Genomic DNA, 17,930 nt, shown 5'->3' with positions numbered 1-17,930 from the left:
AAAGTTTGAAGAGAAAATTAGGGAGTCAGACATAAAATTAGTAAAAGAATGCATAAGAGAAAAGGACAAGGACAAGGAAAGAGAGAGAATAGGAAAGGATTCAAAAAAGAGAGCTGAATTACTACGGGAAGAGAAAGTAAAAGAAACAAGATTTATGAAAGGAGTAGAATTTAGGGAGGAAGTAAGAGAAAAAATATTAATGAACAAGGAAAGAAAAGAAAAAGAGAAGAGAATGGAAAAGATAGAGAATTCACGGTACAACAGAACATATAAAGGTATAAGAACAGAAGAGGAACCAGAATACTTGAAAAAGGATATGCCATTAAAGGATAGAAAGTTAGTAGCAAGGTTTAGATGCGGAAATGAATGCAGAAGTAGAGAATACTGGAAAGGAGAGGAGGATAAAAAGTGTAGATTATGCAAGGAGGAGGAAGAAGATCTTAGACACATACTAAATATTTGCGGAGATACGAGAAATGAAGAAGAAATGGAAAAAATACTAAGCCACGATGCAAAAGAGATAGAAGTGCTAAGAAAAGTAATCAGAAAAAGGAAGGAGTCAGAAAAGATTTAAAAGATAAAAGAAAGTATGCAGAAAGTTAAGGTAGTAAAGAGAGAAGAAGGATTAGTAGGACAAGAAAGAAGAGAGAAAATGAAATGCAAGGAAGAATGAAGAATACAAAATATATGGACAATTTAAAGAAAAGAGTTGTTAATTTTTGAAATTTTTGATAGTTAAGTAGTATTAGAAAATTTGTTTACTGAATTAAATATAGGAAATTTTGATAATTTTTGATAATGTAAGTCGTAAATTGTTGAATTTTTGATAGGCATGTGTTTAATTTTGAAGTTTGAGAATTGAGTTTTGTAGAATTGGAATTGTAGTGATATTAAATTTGTTTTATTTCAATTTTATTATAAAAAAGACAAAGTAGATATTAAGAACAGTTAAAGTAAAAATGAATGCAGTATATAGCGTAGATTAAGTATATAATAAATGTACAAAATGTTACGGAACCCCTCCAAACCCGTAAGGGACGGAGTATGAAATAAATAAAAAAATAAATACAAGCTGTATTTATCATATGATAAAATTTTGTGATACGGAACTACATGTTGTATGTATATTTTGAGTATATTGGAATATTAGAAACACCATTAACAAAAAAAAACAAACAAAGTAATAATTGATTATTTATCTTACAAGTCCATTATTTTGTAGATATTAAATTGAAATTATATCAAGTTATTGAATTTTCAAGTTTTAAATATTTTTTCCGGGTTGGCACGCGAGGCGCGCAGGGGGACAGAGCCTCACTAGTATCTATACATTTACACTAGAAGAATCAAGCAACAATTGAAATGTGTGCAGCGCCTTCCTATCTAAGTAATTTACTGCTTGTAGCATTTTATATATACCAACAAAACTCATAGTGAAAGTAAAATACAACAAAACATTAGCTTGAGCATTAGCGCTCCACGCGCAAACCCCCAATCTGATGGGGATGAAACGTATCCACATTTATCGGCGCCCACGATGTCGATCGTGTGAAGCCTGGGAGAAGCCAGTTTCTGAATTTGCTTCAATTCTGACGCTTTCATATATTTTTTCATTTTAAAACTAATACTTTTTTAAGTTTAAAAAAATATCTAAAACGACGTGGATTGGATGGCACTGACTTTTCTTCGAGTTTTTAAGTTCTGCCACTGAGTACGGCGCCACACCATTGTCGATCCTAATACAAACGAAAAGTTTTAACTATTCTGACGAATTTTGCATTTAACGGCTCTGTATTACCATTTTACTCTGCATATATATTTTATCAGTTATACAGCATATACATTAACAGTATAAAGTTATCAAGAGTCCCAATTTTCAATACTCATTTTTTTACCAAGTATATCTACTGAAAATTTCCTGAATAATATTTTTAATAAACCATCTTCAAAAAAGTTTTGTTAAAATTTTTAATCGATAACTATAAATAATACAATTTCTTACAAAATGTCCAAAAAAAAAAAAATAAAAGTAGTGCAGAAAATTTTAATTGGAAAAATAAAAAATTTTTACCATTTACTACTACGGAATTTCTAAAATCTAAGTTGAAAGTAGGAAATAAATCTAGGTAAGAAATAAAAACTATGAAAAAAAAATATGTGAAAAATGTGGGAAGGGTTTTGAAAGAACAAATGGGTTAAAACGACTCATAAAATGTCTCACTATTAAACTAACAGAATAAACTATTGTTCCAAAAGCTTGATTGTATTTGTCCATTTAATTATACTATTTTCTAAATTTTGTCTTTTTGTTAATAAAGTTTATCTTTTGAAAAAGTAGACATGGTTTAGAAAGAGATTAGAGAGATCCAATCGTAATAGTTAAATTACGTTGAATAAAGTACGTAATTTGAGCGACACACAGTGAGTGACTGGGGGAGAATAGACGGAGGGGGACCTATGATCAGCGATTTCAAAAACCATAGGAATGAGGTGCGACTTTAGTACTAAATTATATATATTTTTCAATATTCCAGAGGGTAAAATACTATATCAATATATGTATTTTCGGGGGTAGTCGAGGGGGAGCGAGGGGAGCAGGGGGGTGAGGGGGAGCTTGATTGGAAATAATTGGACCAAAAACCACGTGCAAACAAGCAAATAACTATGTGAATTGAGGGGGTGCTAAGGAGGAGCAGGAGGGGGAGAGCTGAGACTTAATTTTGTCAATACAACTATATAATATAAGATGATATATACTATTAGGACTTAGTACGCCGGTGCACTTGACACTCCAACTTCCTGTCAATGAATTGTTGTTCTTTACATTACTATAGGCTTTGAAAAAGAAGGCAAAAAAATTACGTATAAAAAAATTTTTTTTTATTCAATAAAACGAATTACACAAGTTATAAAAAGGATCTTATAAATACCGCTCACAATAAATTAAAAATTGTAGGGGAAATGGGAACTTTAATATTTTAAAAACATGGATGACGGATGATGACGGATGACGGATGACGGATGACGGATGACGGATGACGGATGATGACTGCTTTAAAATATTTGAAAACAGTAATTACGTAATTAAGAAATTTTTAATAAAAGTATACTTCCATACCAAAATTTATACCAAAATATGAGATTTCAGAACCTGTACTCATTCTTAACATTATTTTCATGAATAAATACAGCAGTATCGAAAAATAAATAATTATTCGGATGTATAGGGATGTATAATAAATTTCACAAAAATGATTAATATTAATAGAGCGGAATTTTTACGGTTTTTACCATATTATAACTATGAGCCATTCAGATACATAATAAATAAAAGTATACTTCCGTACCAAAGTTTATACGAAAGAATGACATTAATAAACTTGTTTATAATTAATAAATAATGTCACAGTCTTTACCTTTTTATAACTATGATTCATTCAGGTGTATGGTTATATTGTGTTATTGTAAAAGAAAATCGACATACTAAGAACTTTACCCTTACGAATAAAAATTTTCAACATTGCTGTATAAGTCTTTCTATGTATCAATACATATTAGAGACTGATCTTTATGTGTTCTTATTTTTATCATTAGTATGAATAAAAAGTACATCGGTCTGTCTTCTAAGCAGTATAGAAAAATAGGTTAAAATATTTTTAATTCCAAAATTTTTTTTTCAACATAATAAGAAAATTTATTTAAGTAAAAAGTAAAAAATTCATAGTCACTTTAAAAAAAAATTCTATGCAGACAGTGGAAGTGCAATGAACAACAATATAAATCCTATGCGGGCGTTAAGAACCAAGCAGTAGAAAGTGGCATGGCGGAAGGGGGGCAGCGGGGGGCTCGTACCAATATTTTTTGGATTAAAATAACAGAAAAATAAGACAAATTTTTTCCTTTATTTGTAAGGGGGGCCTTGAAGGGCAGTAGAGGGACGGTAGGGGTGATGGAGTTGAGTGGAATGTCACACACATTTTACTATTTAACATAGGAGGATATGTATAAATTAAAAATGAATGTACTAACAGGGAAATCCCTTTATTTAAGTTATTTAATACTGTTTTTATATCTATGAACTAAACAAAAATCTTTCCCTATCGTTCTACAATTTTTATTGATAATTACATTCAAGTCAAATACATGATCCTTCGTGCTCTGTTCACCTCTAAATTATTCTTGAATTTCTCTTATGTATTGTCTCTCACGTGTTTAAGCTTAACTTTAACGAAATAGCTATGATATTTGTTGGACATTTTTTCGCTGTATCCAATAAACTAGCTATTTAACGGTTTTCGCTTCTTTTTTGTCTCTAGCCTTGTAAATTCAAAGATTCTTGTTAACTCTTATCTATTGATTAGACCAACTTCACCCAAAATCCTAATTACTACCTATGTAAGTTTCTTGATTCATGTTGTTAGAAGCTCCTTCTAGAGTTTTTCTATTATTTTCCTCTCTCCTGCTGCATTTTTCCAAACTCTTACTGTAACTGTATTTTTTTTTTTTTCAGTGAGTAGTTTTTTCCATGATATAACTAACTCTTTATCTGTTTATAAATATTTGTTAATAAAATATTTAAACTACAAGATCCTATCTCTCTCTCTTTTGCCTTCTTCATTATACTTTTCATTCAGCCTGAACTGTTCCGTTGCTTCCCAAAAATTAGTCATTTTTTAGCTGTCATCCAGTTATTTCTACTTCCTCCATTTTCTCCCTTTTTTAAAACTCTATTACTAATTCTTCTTCTCTATTTAGACACTTGCGGTCTTCCTTATCTTTGCACATTATTTGTTTTTTCAAAGCTAATTAAACCTTTTTTTCTGAGACACGACCTACTCACTCTTTTCTAATGACTACCTATAATTTTTTTCCTTGCCTATATTCCATCATACACAATGTATCAGCTATCTGCCTTATTGTATTAATCAATGCTTCCTATACGTTTTGTTCACTTTTTTTCTGATAGCTGTAGTTTCCTTCCTATTTGCGATTTTTTAGTAAATGTATATATTTTTTTCTTAGTTTCATTTTAGTTATACTGTCTTCACCCTCCTTTCTTTGCCAGTTACATTTTCACACTTATTTCTCCCTTATAATTTTATCTCTGTTGAAAAATGATCTGATTTCGTCGTCATACCCATTTTTAATTTCTTTATTAGACTGCCTTTTTCCCTTTGGAGTTCAAAAACCAAATCAAACACTAAGCTACCCCTAACGTCCACAGACGTCGGCTCTTAACTTCAGCGAATATCGTACTTCTCACCTATGACCGTTGCCAATCTTTCTTCTTGACCTATGACTCGTACCATTATCGCAGTCTCAGTCCCTCTCAGAAAGCTGTGGCTTCATTAACTTTCATCGTTCTGCTGCTTCTCCAGTGAGTAACTTTTCGTACCTCTCTCCTGATGTCCTTATGCTATTGCTGCTGCTTTGTTCGAGTTTGATTTTACCGTCTCCAACATTATCGACACTTAAAGCTCTGATGTAGCAACAATCTCCAGTACTATCAAATGTTTATTACCCAAAACTTTTTTCTTTAACTCTACTTTCTACGATTCCTTGATACTGTCATTTAAACAAGTCTACTTTTTACTTTGACTAGGGGGCTGTGCCCCCTACGAGCTCAGCGCGCCAACTCCCGAAATTTAATCACATTTATTTTCTATGTACAAATGACTTTTCACTGATTTTTCAAAATCTTATTTTTAAATCTACCCACACTTGATTAGTCTCAGCCAATCACACAACGAATAAACAGGCTTCATCACGTGACCCATCATTTTTTCAAGATAGGATAGGTGAGTGCTGTACTTGTTTCCATTTGTCCACGTCAATATTAATTGCAAGCCTAGAATTTCCAGATGCTAAGAAATTTTAAATATTTCTTTTGCTTTAGTTCCTTGACTTCCACAGTATGGTTTCTTGTCTGTTGCATTGTACAGTATCGTTTTGCCTCCCTCCTCTTACCCTCACTGCTCTGGTTTGTCCACTTTTTTATGTTCTAGGCCTCACTTTCTACCAAACTTATTTTTACATCAGTTTCCGCGTCTCAATCTTGTGAATGTTTTTATATTTTCCCTTGGCATATTTTTTTAGTGACTTTTATTCCTTCACTTTAGTATATGCTAACATGTATAGTGGCATCTTAAGAATTCTATTGTAGGTTGAAGGAATCAGACAAAAGTTCTAAGCTTAATTAGGCACAGATTAAAACAGACCTGATTTTATTCGTTTGTATGCAAGGAACATAGTCCTCAAATCAATCTGAAATCAAAGCTTCAAAACATCGTAAAATTATTGTTATAATGTGTAAAAATCGCGATAAATTTGATTCTATGGAATTTGGTTTCAACATTTATAAATATAACAATCAGACATTTTTTTATCCTGTAGGTATTAAAAAATTCGATAAATTTGAGACATGCGGTATGTAATTTGGTTAATAATTCATAGACATTTCAACAAATTAGTATCAAAAATAACAACATTTTAATTAACTTTTAATTAAAAAATAAAGGATCTACGTACTTAAAAATCGATAGAAATATGCCTTTTATGGTCCTCAACATATTCCACGATTTCACATTACATATTCCACGATTTTGTGAAAGTTGGAGTCGAAAAAAAATGATCCATCAAAATCTTATACAAAAAGTTGGCCTATTTCGAAGGTACGTTTTTTTGCAATAACTCCTAAATAAATGGATATAATGTCATGTAGTTTTGATAAGTAAGCAGCAGGTAATTTTACACAAATTAAAAAATAAGTTTCTGTAGCATATGTATAAGCCAAGATAATTTTTATTGTAAATAAATTCACCATTGGTTTATTTATGAATATTAATGCTCAAATGATAGGCATACATTGCTCAATACTTCCATTTTTATCTAAAAGCGGTGATCATTTTGGATGAAAGCTAATTATGTTATCAGACATCTAAAACAAGCAGTGATCCAAAACTCATTTGTGCATGTATCCACCTTAATCATAATTTTACACACATTTTAATTTTTATAATTTTTAATATCCTTATCACTATCAGTATTTAACAAATCTTTTCGTGATATCACAACTGTATTATTTTCATAGGTCTCCCCATGACAGGCAGAGCATAGATTCGAACATTTGAGACAATGCCTGAGACATTTACAACGATTATTTATACAGTTTCCCTCGCACGAACACGATATTTTTATCAAAATGCTGTCAGGATACAGATCATGAGTCCTTTGGGCTGCAAGATATTGTAAAATGTTTTGGTTGGTAGCTGTACTTGTTGGAGACTAGTTTTCGAGAAAGAATTTTTTTTATTGTACTGCATTTGTACTGTAAATATCTTAAATCGTGTAAGCTGGAAGTCCTATCACGTTCATTTAGTAAAGACTTTAAAAAAAAATTTTTTTGTTTTTCACTTCTGTTTATGTTCATTATTAATTTCTGGCCATTTTCAGTTAATTGTTCGACGTTTGCCTGCAGCTCGTACAAAACTTCCGATAGTTCAGATCCCAAAATATATGAAAAAAAAAACCAAGTGAAAGATACCAAACAAAATGGAATAAAAAAAATACATACATTTGGATGATAAGGAAAGAAAAAGAAAACAAGAAAAAAAAGGCTTAAGTAAATCAAGGAAAATAAATAGGTATTTGTACAGTAAACGTAACAGATGAAACAAAAAAAAATTTTTTATTTTTATTTGTAATTGTAATTTTTTCAATTTAAGTTAATTTCTTTATTTTCAACTGTTTTTATTTCCATTTCATTCCTTTAATTTTATAAATTTTACTACCAAATAAATTTTTTTTTTGTAAGTGTTAGTCTTTATTTGAGATGATGATTCTTATCAATTAATGTTATAATGTCAAAGACACTATGTGTAAAGTAGACATGTAAGACTACGAAAATATAACAAACTTAAGCCCCTCAAACCAGAAAAAATTGGAACAGAATACAGAAAATAGAAAATCATTTGTTGCCTTAGGCTTTGAAAATTCAAGAAATTCTAGTACCTACTTTCAAAAACTTTGACCTCTAAGAAAGCTTTCTATTTATGCAGCAAACTTTAACCCCATAGCAACTGATAAGATTCACACCATAAATCTTAATTTGAACCTGCACGGAGTATTCAATTAGTCTTTCACTGTAGAAGAGGTGTTTTCTCTTATAATCAGTGCAGATATATTAAGTGACTCTGGGCATTTAGTGGACGCCAAAGGCAAGATGCTCATAGGCTCTACCAACAAGCTTATTTCTTCAGACAGCCTAGACCTGGCCAAATTTGACAGCATTTTAGCTGTTCTCAGCCTGCCACCACCAGAGTTATTAATACAAGCTTACGAAGCTTAATTCCTGATTGCCAGGATATTACTGATCCGGAAAGTACTTTCGCCGTACTGCCTGACATCCTAGTCAAACAAGGCACCGTGGTAACCAGTCCATTAGTGTTGAAGCAATCTCTACGACTAATTGGCTAGCAATTGGAAGCAATAGCTACAACTAATCAGCACCTGGAGATAGCAAAATAGAGCATTAGTCACCCCTTTGAACAGGGGATTGTTTGTTTCATCTCCAGCCAATCAAGCTTTATCACTCAGCCCACAACTACCCTCTACACATCATTAAAGACATCTTCCAGAAAGCAAGGGGCAAGGTTTTTCCCCAGTGGATCCATGCAAGCATTCTACCTGACCTCCGTTGAAGAGGGCGATGCTATAAAAACAACCATTACTGCACATTTTGGCTTCTTTGGGCTTACGATATTTTATCTAGGCCATAGCTTTCAAGAGAGATCTTCAGGGGACACCAGCAGAGATGCTCAACAACACAAATTTTAGAATTTCTGGCAAGTTTATCGTCACAACCAATATTTCAGTAGTACATCCAGTAACCTTTGTACAAAATCTTCACAGCCTGACCAAAGCCATCAAACCTGTGTCCGATTTTCTTCATGCGGTGAAAACCAGTTCCTTTTTCTACAAAGATCTTTTAAATCTGCACTCATCTTTCTAAGCAAATTAAGATAGTCAGACTAATTTTGATGCTACCCTACTCAGGCCCACCCAAGATCATCGAGAAACTGAGTGACAAAGTTTACATTGTAGACATGAGGGGCACGCCTACCAACATCACCATTGACTCACTGAAGCCGGAACATTTGGATTCTGTGCCAGAATAGCCTTCGATGACTCAAAAGCTTTTTCAGCAGCTTTCGTTGAGCCCAGAGTCTCCATAGCATCTTTCGACAACTTATAAGCCTTCAGAACAAACATCGATAACTTCAGGAGAACATCAGCAAGCTCTGAAAGACCCAACTGTTTCTCATTATCTTTCACAATAGGCCTTAAACACACAGCAGACCCTTTCAGTAAGGTTTTTCAGTGAGATTTTTGTAGAATGCTGTCAGTTATTTACAAATATTTATTTTATCAACTGACTGTCACTAACAAAAAAAAAAAAAAAAAAAAAAATAGTTTTAACAACTAATATTAAAGAAGTTATGTAACATTTCTTGATACCATCACAAACGTACTTTTTTAAAATTAGTTGCAATTTAATAGCCAGGTGAAACTTGCAAACAAGCTGTGAGTAAAAAGACAAAAATGGTGTTTAAGAGCAGGACTATTTATTTTAAATATTTTTATCTGTCCAATAGTTCGGCAGTATCGCATTAATTTCACGAAAATTTTTTAATAACAACATCAATAAATATAAGAAAATAAACTGAAAAAAAGAAATACAACAATAATGGAAATGTCTAACTATATACAAACATGTACACAGGATATTTAGATGTACCACATCCACTATAAAGACATAAGGCAACCTTGGTGTGCTCTATTTATCTTGTCAAAGAAAAATTTTGGAGATAATCTTTCGACGGCATGACTTACAAAATTGTGACAAAACCGAATAAAAAGACATAATGTTATAGAGCGAGTCAACAGCATGCATCCAAGAAGTAAAACACCATGCAAACTCATTGACAACGCTACAAATGCAAACATGAAACCTTACTTACATTTCTTGGTGCAAGTCAACAACAGTAATGGAGTTCAACAAGCAGAAAGCCACATGTGCGCACATAAAGCTTCACTTACAACTGTAAGTGCAAGCCAATGAAACAGGAACGTTACTGAACTTACTGAAAGTTACTTAACCGCCTGATAGTTACGGAATATGCAAGCATATTAGCTCTGATAATAAACTTGGAAGGGATAAAACGATACACGCCAGCGTCCATATTTTGATTGAGTGAATCACGGGGGACGCCAGTGGCATTAAATGCACGATGTTTGTGGATATCATTTAATATCTAAAAAAGTCAATATTTTATGATGATACGTAAAGCGTTAAATATGTCGTAAAAATTATTAGAAGATAACTTTTTATCCCGTATAAATAAGTGCAGAAATTCAAACAAGAACTGATCGTTGCGTCTGCTTGACACTGAGCTACACAGCAACACTGAAATCAAAACACCGAGCAAACGCACTGTTTAGATGTACTGTATACTACATATACATCAAACTCCTGCAGGCTCTTTATACATAATGGCTCTAATATAAAGACGCCTGCTTTGATTTACATAAGATACATAGGCACTTGCTAATAATTCAATTTTTCATCACTTTTACGTTTTTTGTCTTGCCATAAGATGCTTGACTTTCAAGATATTTAAAGATATGAATGAACTACGTTGACTTAATGAAAGTAGCGTCCCCCTTGCTTCAAACTTTTGCCTCGGACTAGGGCACTACATGTAATTCTCGGTCCCAATATACCTTATCGTAATTAAGTGAAAAATTTTGTATTCATTATAAACCTTGCTGATATCTAATTTTCTATTACATTATTATTGTAGAGAAAAATAAATTTCTTTTTGACAAACTCTCTCTGAAATCTATTTTCTCACGATCGAGAATCTCTACACTATCAAAAAGAAAATGACACTCAGAATGGCAGTAAGTAGCTATCACAGACCTTTTATCGTTATTATGCACGTTTTTCATATGTTCGCACAGATACTTAAAAAATTTACGCTTGCTCTGACTTTGAACTCACGAATTCTTAATTGATTTCTGTGGCGAAAATTTATCCAATTTTCAACTAAATTTTGGAGTCGATTGCATAAGGAGACAAAAAGATGCAAAAAGGAAGATTCTTTCCAAAAATAAGTTTGTTCATGTGGCTGATTCTAGCTTTGAAGGGTAATATCAATCGTTTAAAAGGGTCTCTATGGCCTCTCTCTTAAGTTCTTAGATCTAAATTTACCATTAGTATTACTATTATTTATACAGTGAGATGTCTTAAAGAATGGCAATGAGATATTGCCGAAATATTGGACAGATATGAATTTTTACAGTGTATTCACTGTAATAGTCCTGCTCTTGAGGACTAATTTTGTCATTCTACTTATAATTTAATTTGGACAATAACAACAAATAGTGACTTATTAGAAGTTAAAAATTCATAAAACGTGTAAATAAATTTGACTATTTGTTATAGTAAATCACATACAACAATAAAGCACTTTAAGCTATAGTACTTATGTTTTTAGCTGATGCATCTTAAGATTGCCTGATATTACTGATAGAAAATATCACTTGCATTTTGCTGCTTCTACTTTTGCACTATATACAGTAGTAAACTAAATTTTTATCTTATGAATTAATAATTTTACTAAAAATCCATTGCTAAGCAGTTAAGTGTTGTCCAGCACCTCTTTTAAATGTTATTTGTGATGGTAAATATGTATGGAATGATATAACATATATTACTTTAAATAAAACAAAAAAATTTTTGTTTTTGTGAACTAACTAAGAATCTTACTAATACTTATTGATACGTTTTCCGGAAATTGCGGCTATCGTGTATAGAAGGGATTTATTTATTATTAATTTTTTCACTTTATGGTTAGATGTGCAGAAATGTCTAAACGTTCGCACTGCAGCGCTCCGGTCTAGAGTCTCTTAATGCATCGCCGTGCTGAGCAAATGTCTGATCTAGACCAAGCTAAAGTTCTTGTCCTTGTCTGAGCACACAGGCACACTACACATGAATAGGCCCACTTAGTACTTAGTACTATCACTGTGCTGGCTTCTTTCGCAGTGCTCTCACGCCCAATATGTCTTTATACTTGTATCAGTAGCTGTCCACGCACACGACCAACATCTAATGCATTTAATTTCAACATAGTTTGTAGGTAGGGACCAATGGAGGAAAATCAAGCTAATCCCCGTAGCCATTTTGCATAGATTAATCTCCAAGCATCGCATCAAACAAAAAGTCACATGAAACAAATAATTATCTAAAAGATCCTCAATGGTAATCGTTTACAACCAGAGTACTGTGACGTGTTCGAATATATTGTCAGTGTACCACGTCACAACTAATGTAGGCACGATAACTTGTCAATCACTACCAGAATATAATTCCTTTAATAACAGCCAAGGTACTAACTTTTTAAGTAGATGATTACTCTTAGCACGTGTGTGGTCCAAAATTTCTTACAGTAAGATTTCTTGGTAGTTTTTGTTTATAAAATTTCATTTGGAATCATAACTGTTTTTGAAATTAATTAATACCCACGATCCACGATGTATGTATATTAATGAACACGAGAGTTTATTGACGTAGCCAAAATGTTGCTTTAATCGTATAAATTTCTATTTTATTCTAGTTATAAAACTACTTCGTCATAAAAACATTATCATAAACTTCTTATTGAAAATACACATTGCGTAACACTATGAAATTAATTAATTAATATTGATTTTCACAAACTCAAAATAAGTATAATCTTATGAATTCACTAATAATATACTAACTGTGCGTGCCAACAAGCGTGACTAGGCCTCGACTATTACTAAAATAAAGACTTTATAATTGTTGTTACCTCTGACTTCTCTAAAGACAAATGCCACATTAACGAATGTGATGAAATTTTTCTAATACTGCATTTCAAGCGACTGAGCAGAACACTTCGTGATCTTCCATCATAAATCGTTGCGTAAGGCCAGAGCTCCCACAAGGTGCTCTCTCCCCTAGCGCTACTAGAACTAATTCAAAAACTTGCCAGTAGGACTGAGAGAGCGCGATTGGCACCGACTCAGTTTTTACTAAATAATTGTCTGTAATAAACTTTCATTTGTGGCTTCCATTTATTTTTCACTAGTGCATTTAAAACGCAGTATTTGTAGTCAAATGCACAGTTGCAAGCACAATAATATGACTGACTAACAGCTACGCAGATATAAGAGTAACATTTTTGAGATATATTTAATATTACAGCACTAACTAAAAATTAATACATTAAAAAATGAATAGGAAAAATAGTATATTACGCCACAAAAAACAAAAATACATCGTTCTCTCGTGTTAACCGCCTCCCGAGCCGAAAGCGAGAACGGAAAATACCCAGGAGTCGGTACAGTACTTTTATCCTGTGTAGCGTATGTACTTTTTTTACTTTTTTTATGTCGAAATTTGATGTTTTTTCTAGGGTTTTAAAGTTAAGAGCGCCAAATAACCTCCTAGATGAAACTCGCATTTTGTGCTTACTACAAAGCGTATCGGCGTTATGTTCTTGGACATGGTTTTTACCCGAAAGAAAATTGAAGCTTTCGGCTTTGAAATCAGAGAAAAAAAATCGTCTTTCCACGGGTAATATAGTGAACAGGCCTTAGTTTAGATTTATAATCAGTGTAACTTCAAAATTGCAAAGTCTCATAGTGTTGATATACTTCGCCTTTTTTTAAAGTTTTTAATCCTCATGTAGAGATACTATTCCGTAAAGTTATATTTTCAGTTGTTAAAGAAAATATGACGATATAATAATGTGTATGAAATTTTGTATGTACATTGATTTATACTAAATGAATAAAATTGAATGTATAGATAAATGCGTCAAAATATTCAATACTACAACTTACGTTACTAATTATAATCGTTGATTGCAAAGGTTTTGTAGAAAAAATTTCTTCGCCTTCATGTTTTTCAGAAACAGCTATGGATTCATTATTTATAGTACTTGGCGTAAAAACTTTTGTATCTGCTAATGAACCCGTGTATTCTTCATTATCCCACTCTTCTGCTGCATCTACAGAATTCCACGAGTCTGCAATTGAGAAAAATATTACAAAATAGTTTGAAAAACTCAAAGCTTCAGAACATTAAAACGTCAATTTACTTTAATAGATACATATATACTAATTCTTAACTGACCATCGCACATATTTTAGGATCTATAGTGCGTACTTCAAAATAAAATTTTATTTCCAAAGAACACATTGATGTATAAAAAAACTGCATAAAAATTTTTAAAAAATATTTAGTTAACTATCATTCAGTAAATCATTCCATGTCACATATTGTTTTATAATTCTTCGAGTCAGTGTGAACTTACATTAAATTCACTGAAAACTACTGGTTAAATACAAAATTCTGGAAACATAATTATTTAATCGTGAAAGAAAATAAAACATTCAGCTCACACTCAATCATTAAAGGACGTTGCGTACTTATTGAAAATAATAACAGAAGTCGATAAAAATCAAGTATATAAATATTAAGAGCGTATAGAATACTCACGTTTTTTTAACATACGTTATAATACTAATTATTGAGAAATGTGACAATGAAAATGCAATGGTTAACACGTACTCTTATGGGACAGCCATGAATTTTTGATTAAAAAATGTGATTGAAATCACATAGGACAACAAAATTTGAGGTGTAAAGAGAATGAAGTGTGAGAAACAATTGTGCAAAGTTTAAACTCGGAGCTGTAGTGTCACTTGGCGGTATTTTTTAAAAGTCAAAAAGTTTGTGTCTGATTCCACGAAGTACTGGCTTTTCGAAACATATCTACCTTTCGAGTGATACTTTTGTTTAGGCGTAAAAACACAAACACATCCTATGTATGTGCATATATGTAGGTACACGAGACACTAAGCTGAAAGCAGAAGCAGACAACTTTGAATGTAGATAATATATATATATATATATACTACAATTAATATGCGAGGTTGCCAGCCATCGACTTGACGTCGCGAACGTAGTTAGCTACTAAGAAAAAAACAAAAGTAGGCAACGTCCATAATATTATCAACAATGGTAAATTATAAGTAAAAGTGGAGGACTTATGTGCAAAACACGCAAGACAGAAACCAAATCGTATGTGGGTATATAAACATATGTATACTAGTGGAGCTTCGCCCCCCTGCGCGCTCCGCGCGCCGATCCCTTACTGTTCTAACTTGAAAGGAGAGTTTTTAAATTTCATCTGTTAGTGAGGAGAGGTTGGTGCCAAAAATTTCGTGAGAAAAAAGAGTTTTTGATCTACATGGATAAGCATTAGTTATATATTTATCAGTAAATTTACATACCATCCAGAAGGTACTATTGTGGTACGTGGAGAGTTTTTTTTAGAACTTTCCGTTATGTTTAGAGAAAAAATGTTTGATCTAATGTACATAAATTTAAATCAAGATCAAAAAAAAATTTTTTTAACTATTTGTGAACAAGAAGAAAAAGTATAGTTCATAGATGGTCCTGGACGATCCGGAAAAACCTACGGGAATATCTAATCCATAGGAAATACCTAAAAGGATAGTCCACTATGTTAATTAGTTCTTACACTTGAAAAATTATAGTTTAATGATGTTTTTATTGTTGTTAAATTCGTTTTACCAATTTTATATTAAACACTAACAATTATTGGATGTTTTTTATTTACATTTTAACTAAGTACGTCTTCTTACACAACGTTCTCTTTTTCATAATCATTGTCACCTTAAATAAGTATACATATACTACTTTTAGTTTTGCATCATGTCTGTGGGCAAACAAAAGTTTTTTTAAATACAAACCAACACTGTCAAAAACTTGCCCTTGCAATACATTAATTGTCATGGAAAATACTAAAACTAAAGAAAATTGTTTTTGTATAGTATAAAAGGTAACGCTAGAGAATTAGCTGTATTTAAAGTTATTTTTGGTATAAAAATTTTATTACCTAATTTTTCTCCAGTTATTATTCCTGCTTCAATGTTATACGTTAATAATTTGGTAATTGTTAGTTGTGTAAGTTGTATCAGTGCCCTCCAATAAATTGAGAAGTATGGTGATGAGTGATCTATTCGGGGCAAGGCCTAAGAAATAATAATACCTGCAGTACTTGTACTGCTTAGTTTAATACAGCAACGTTTCGTTCATCATTCGTGTTAGATTCATTAGACTAAAAGAGGTTTTAATATGTTTACATACGCACAACGATACAATATATAATACAATTTACAATTTGTTACAATTGCCTCAGGTAAGATAAAGTTCATAAAACAAAACTTTGTCTACAAAAGGTTTAATTCTACTTTACATAAAAATTTTTTAAAAATTCTACCCTCTAAGAACACGATAGTGAGCAACAAAAATTCGTTACATAATCCAACTAATCTAGTTATCCCTAAAAAAAGTCTCAGAAATCGTGATTCTTAGACGAAAAACTGATGTACCCTTGTGTTTCCGGGAACGTGATTTATTATGTATCGTAAAAAAGCTTGAAGTCCATCTCTTACATCTCGATACTAATAAACGAGAAAAAACGGGAATTGGCAAAAAAGTCTCCCAGCATCTTCTCAACAAAGTTAAATGCAAAGTAGTTTGTTTTGGTAAAGACTTTTTTAAAATTCAAAGACTGTGAATATGCAGAGAAATTAAAAATTACAAAAACTTTTTTAACTTAAAAATCTAAATATTTTCTTCATTTCTACTGTTAAGGATAATGTAACTGTGAAATCAGAGTGGTTATTCCGCTAAAATGCACCAATTGTTGTCTAACACATCGACCTACCAAATTAATTTTTATTTTTTAAATCCTCTTATTTCTCTACAAAAAAGAACCTTGTCTACTTTGAACAAGGTAGATAATGACGGTTTCCTTTCTACAACTAACAATCTCAATACTTTGTCTCTCACAGATACTACTCTAGCTTAATGTTATGATCTGCCTAAGATACAGAAAGTAGATGCCTTTGAGCATCCTATCGTATCTCTAGTCAACAATCCTACACATTTTTTGGCCGAAACAATTAATAACAAACGCAAAAACTCAGCTAAAGCACCAAAATCACACACCAAAAACACTTTTAAATTGAAAAAAAAAAAAAAAAAATTAAATGATCAACTTCTCCCCCATCAAAAATTGATTTCTTTAGACCTTAGCTCCCTGTTCACTTATATCCCTTTAATATTAGTATTAAAGACATCGACCAGTGGGCATTGAGCATAATAAATAAATGTCAAGTACCTATGGACAAAATACGATACTGCACAGAATTTTAATTTCAGGTTGATTTGTATATATCTACACACACGCATACTTACCGACCCACCCTACCATCTTCCGACACACACACACACACACACACACACACACACACACACACACACACTAGTGGGGCTCTACGCTCCAACCCTTAAATTTTTGAATCACTTAAATACTTCATTTTTTAAATTTGGTTTTTAAAGTTAAAAGAATAAAAAAATCTTTGTTAAGTATTTTAAAAGTCAAAACAGAAGTAGTGTAAATCAAATAAATACCTTGTCAGAAACTTTTAAGACAATTTTTTGCCTCGCTTCTAATCGCGGAAAATATCTAAGGAGATAAAATTTGAGAAATATTTTTAATCATTTTATTGACTATATAGTGTTTCCAGAAAAAAAGGTCTAATAGGTTCTTTTTACTTTACTTTAACATCCTAATATGGAATTTTAATAAGGCCTAATATCAAGTACAAATAAAAATATTCAAAGAAGTAATAAAAATGAAAAAATTGTGGTTATACTCTCTGGCCGTAATAAATCTCTCTGATCGTAAATCACGATTATCAAAATTATATGTGAACAAACAGATGAAATTTTTTATATTGAT

The 17,930-nt window shown here is 31.9% G+C and overlaps 1 protein-coding gene across 4 annotated transcripts in view; it reads right to left on the bottom strand.

The window, feature by feature from the left end:
- Window positions 1-17,930, bottom strand: part of lig (ubiquitin-associated protein-like lingerer) — a 543,185-nt gene that overhangs the window by 303,605 nt on the left and 221,650 nt on the right. For all 4 annotated transcript variants that reach the window (XM_089590028.1, XM_089590031.1, XM_089590030.1 and 1 more), the window contains one exon: window positions 13,933-14,117. In XM_089590028.1, the coding sequence (XP_089446154.1) occupies window positions 13,933-14,117 (185 nt within the window). The remainder of the gene's footprint in view (window positions 1-13,932; window positions 14,118-17,930) is intronic.

The sequence above is a fragment of the Copidosoma floridanum genome, unplaced genomic scaffold (genome assembly GCF_036245765.1).
Source record: "Copidosoma floridanum isolate Cflo_tuat_1 unplaced genomic scaffold, Cflo_Japanese_pri ptg000011l, whole genome shotgun sequence".
NCBI lineage: Eukaryota > Metazoa > Arthropoda > Insecta > Hymenoptera > Encyrtidae > Copidosoma > Copidosoma floridanum.
The sequence above is the reverse complement of the archived record's forward strand: the minus strand, read 5'-3'. Positions and strand labels throughout refer to the sequence as shown.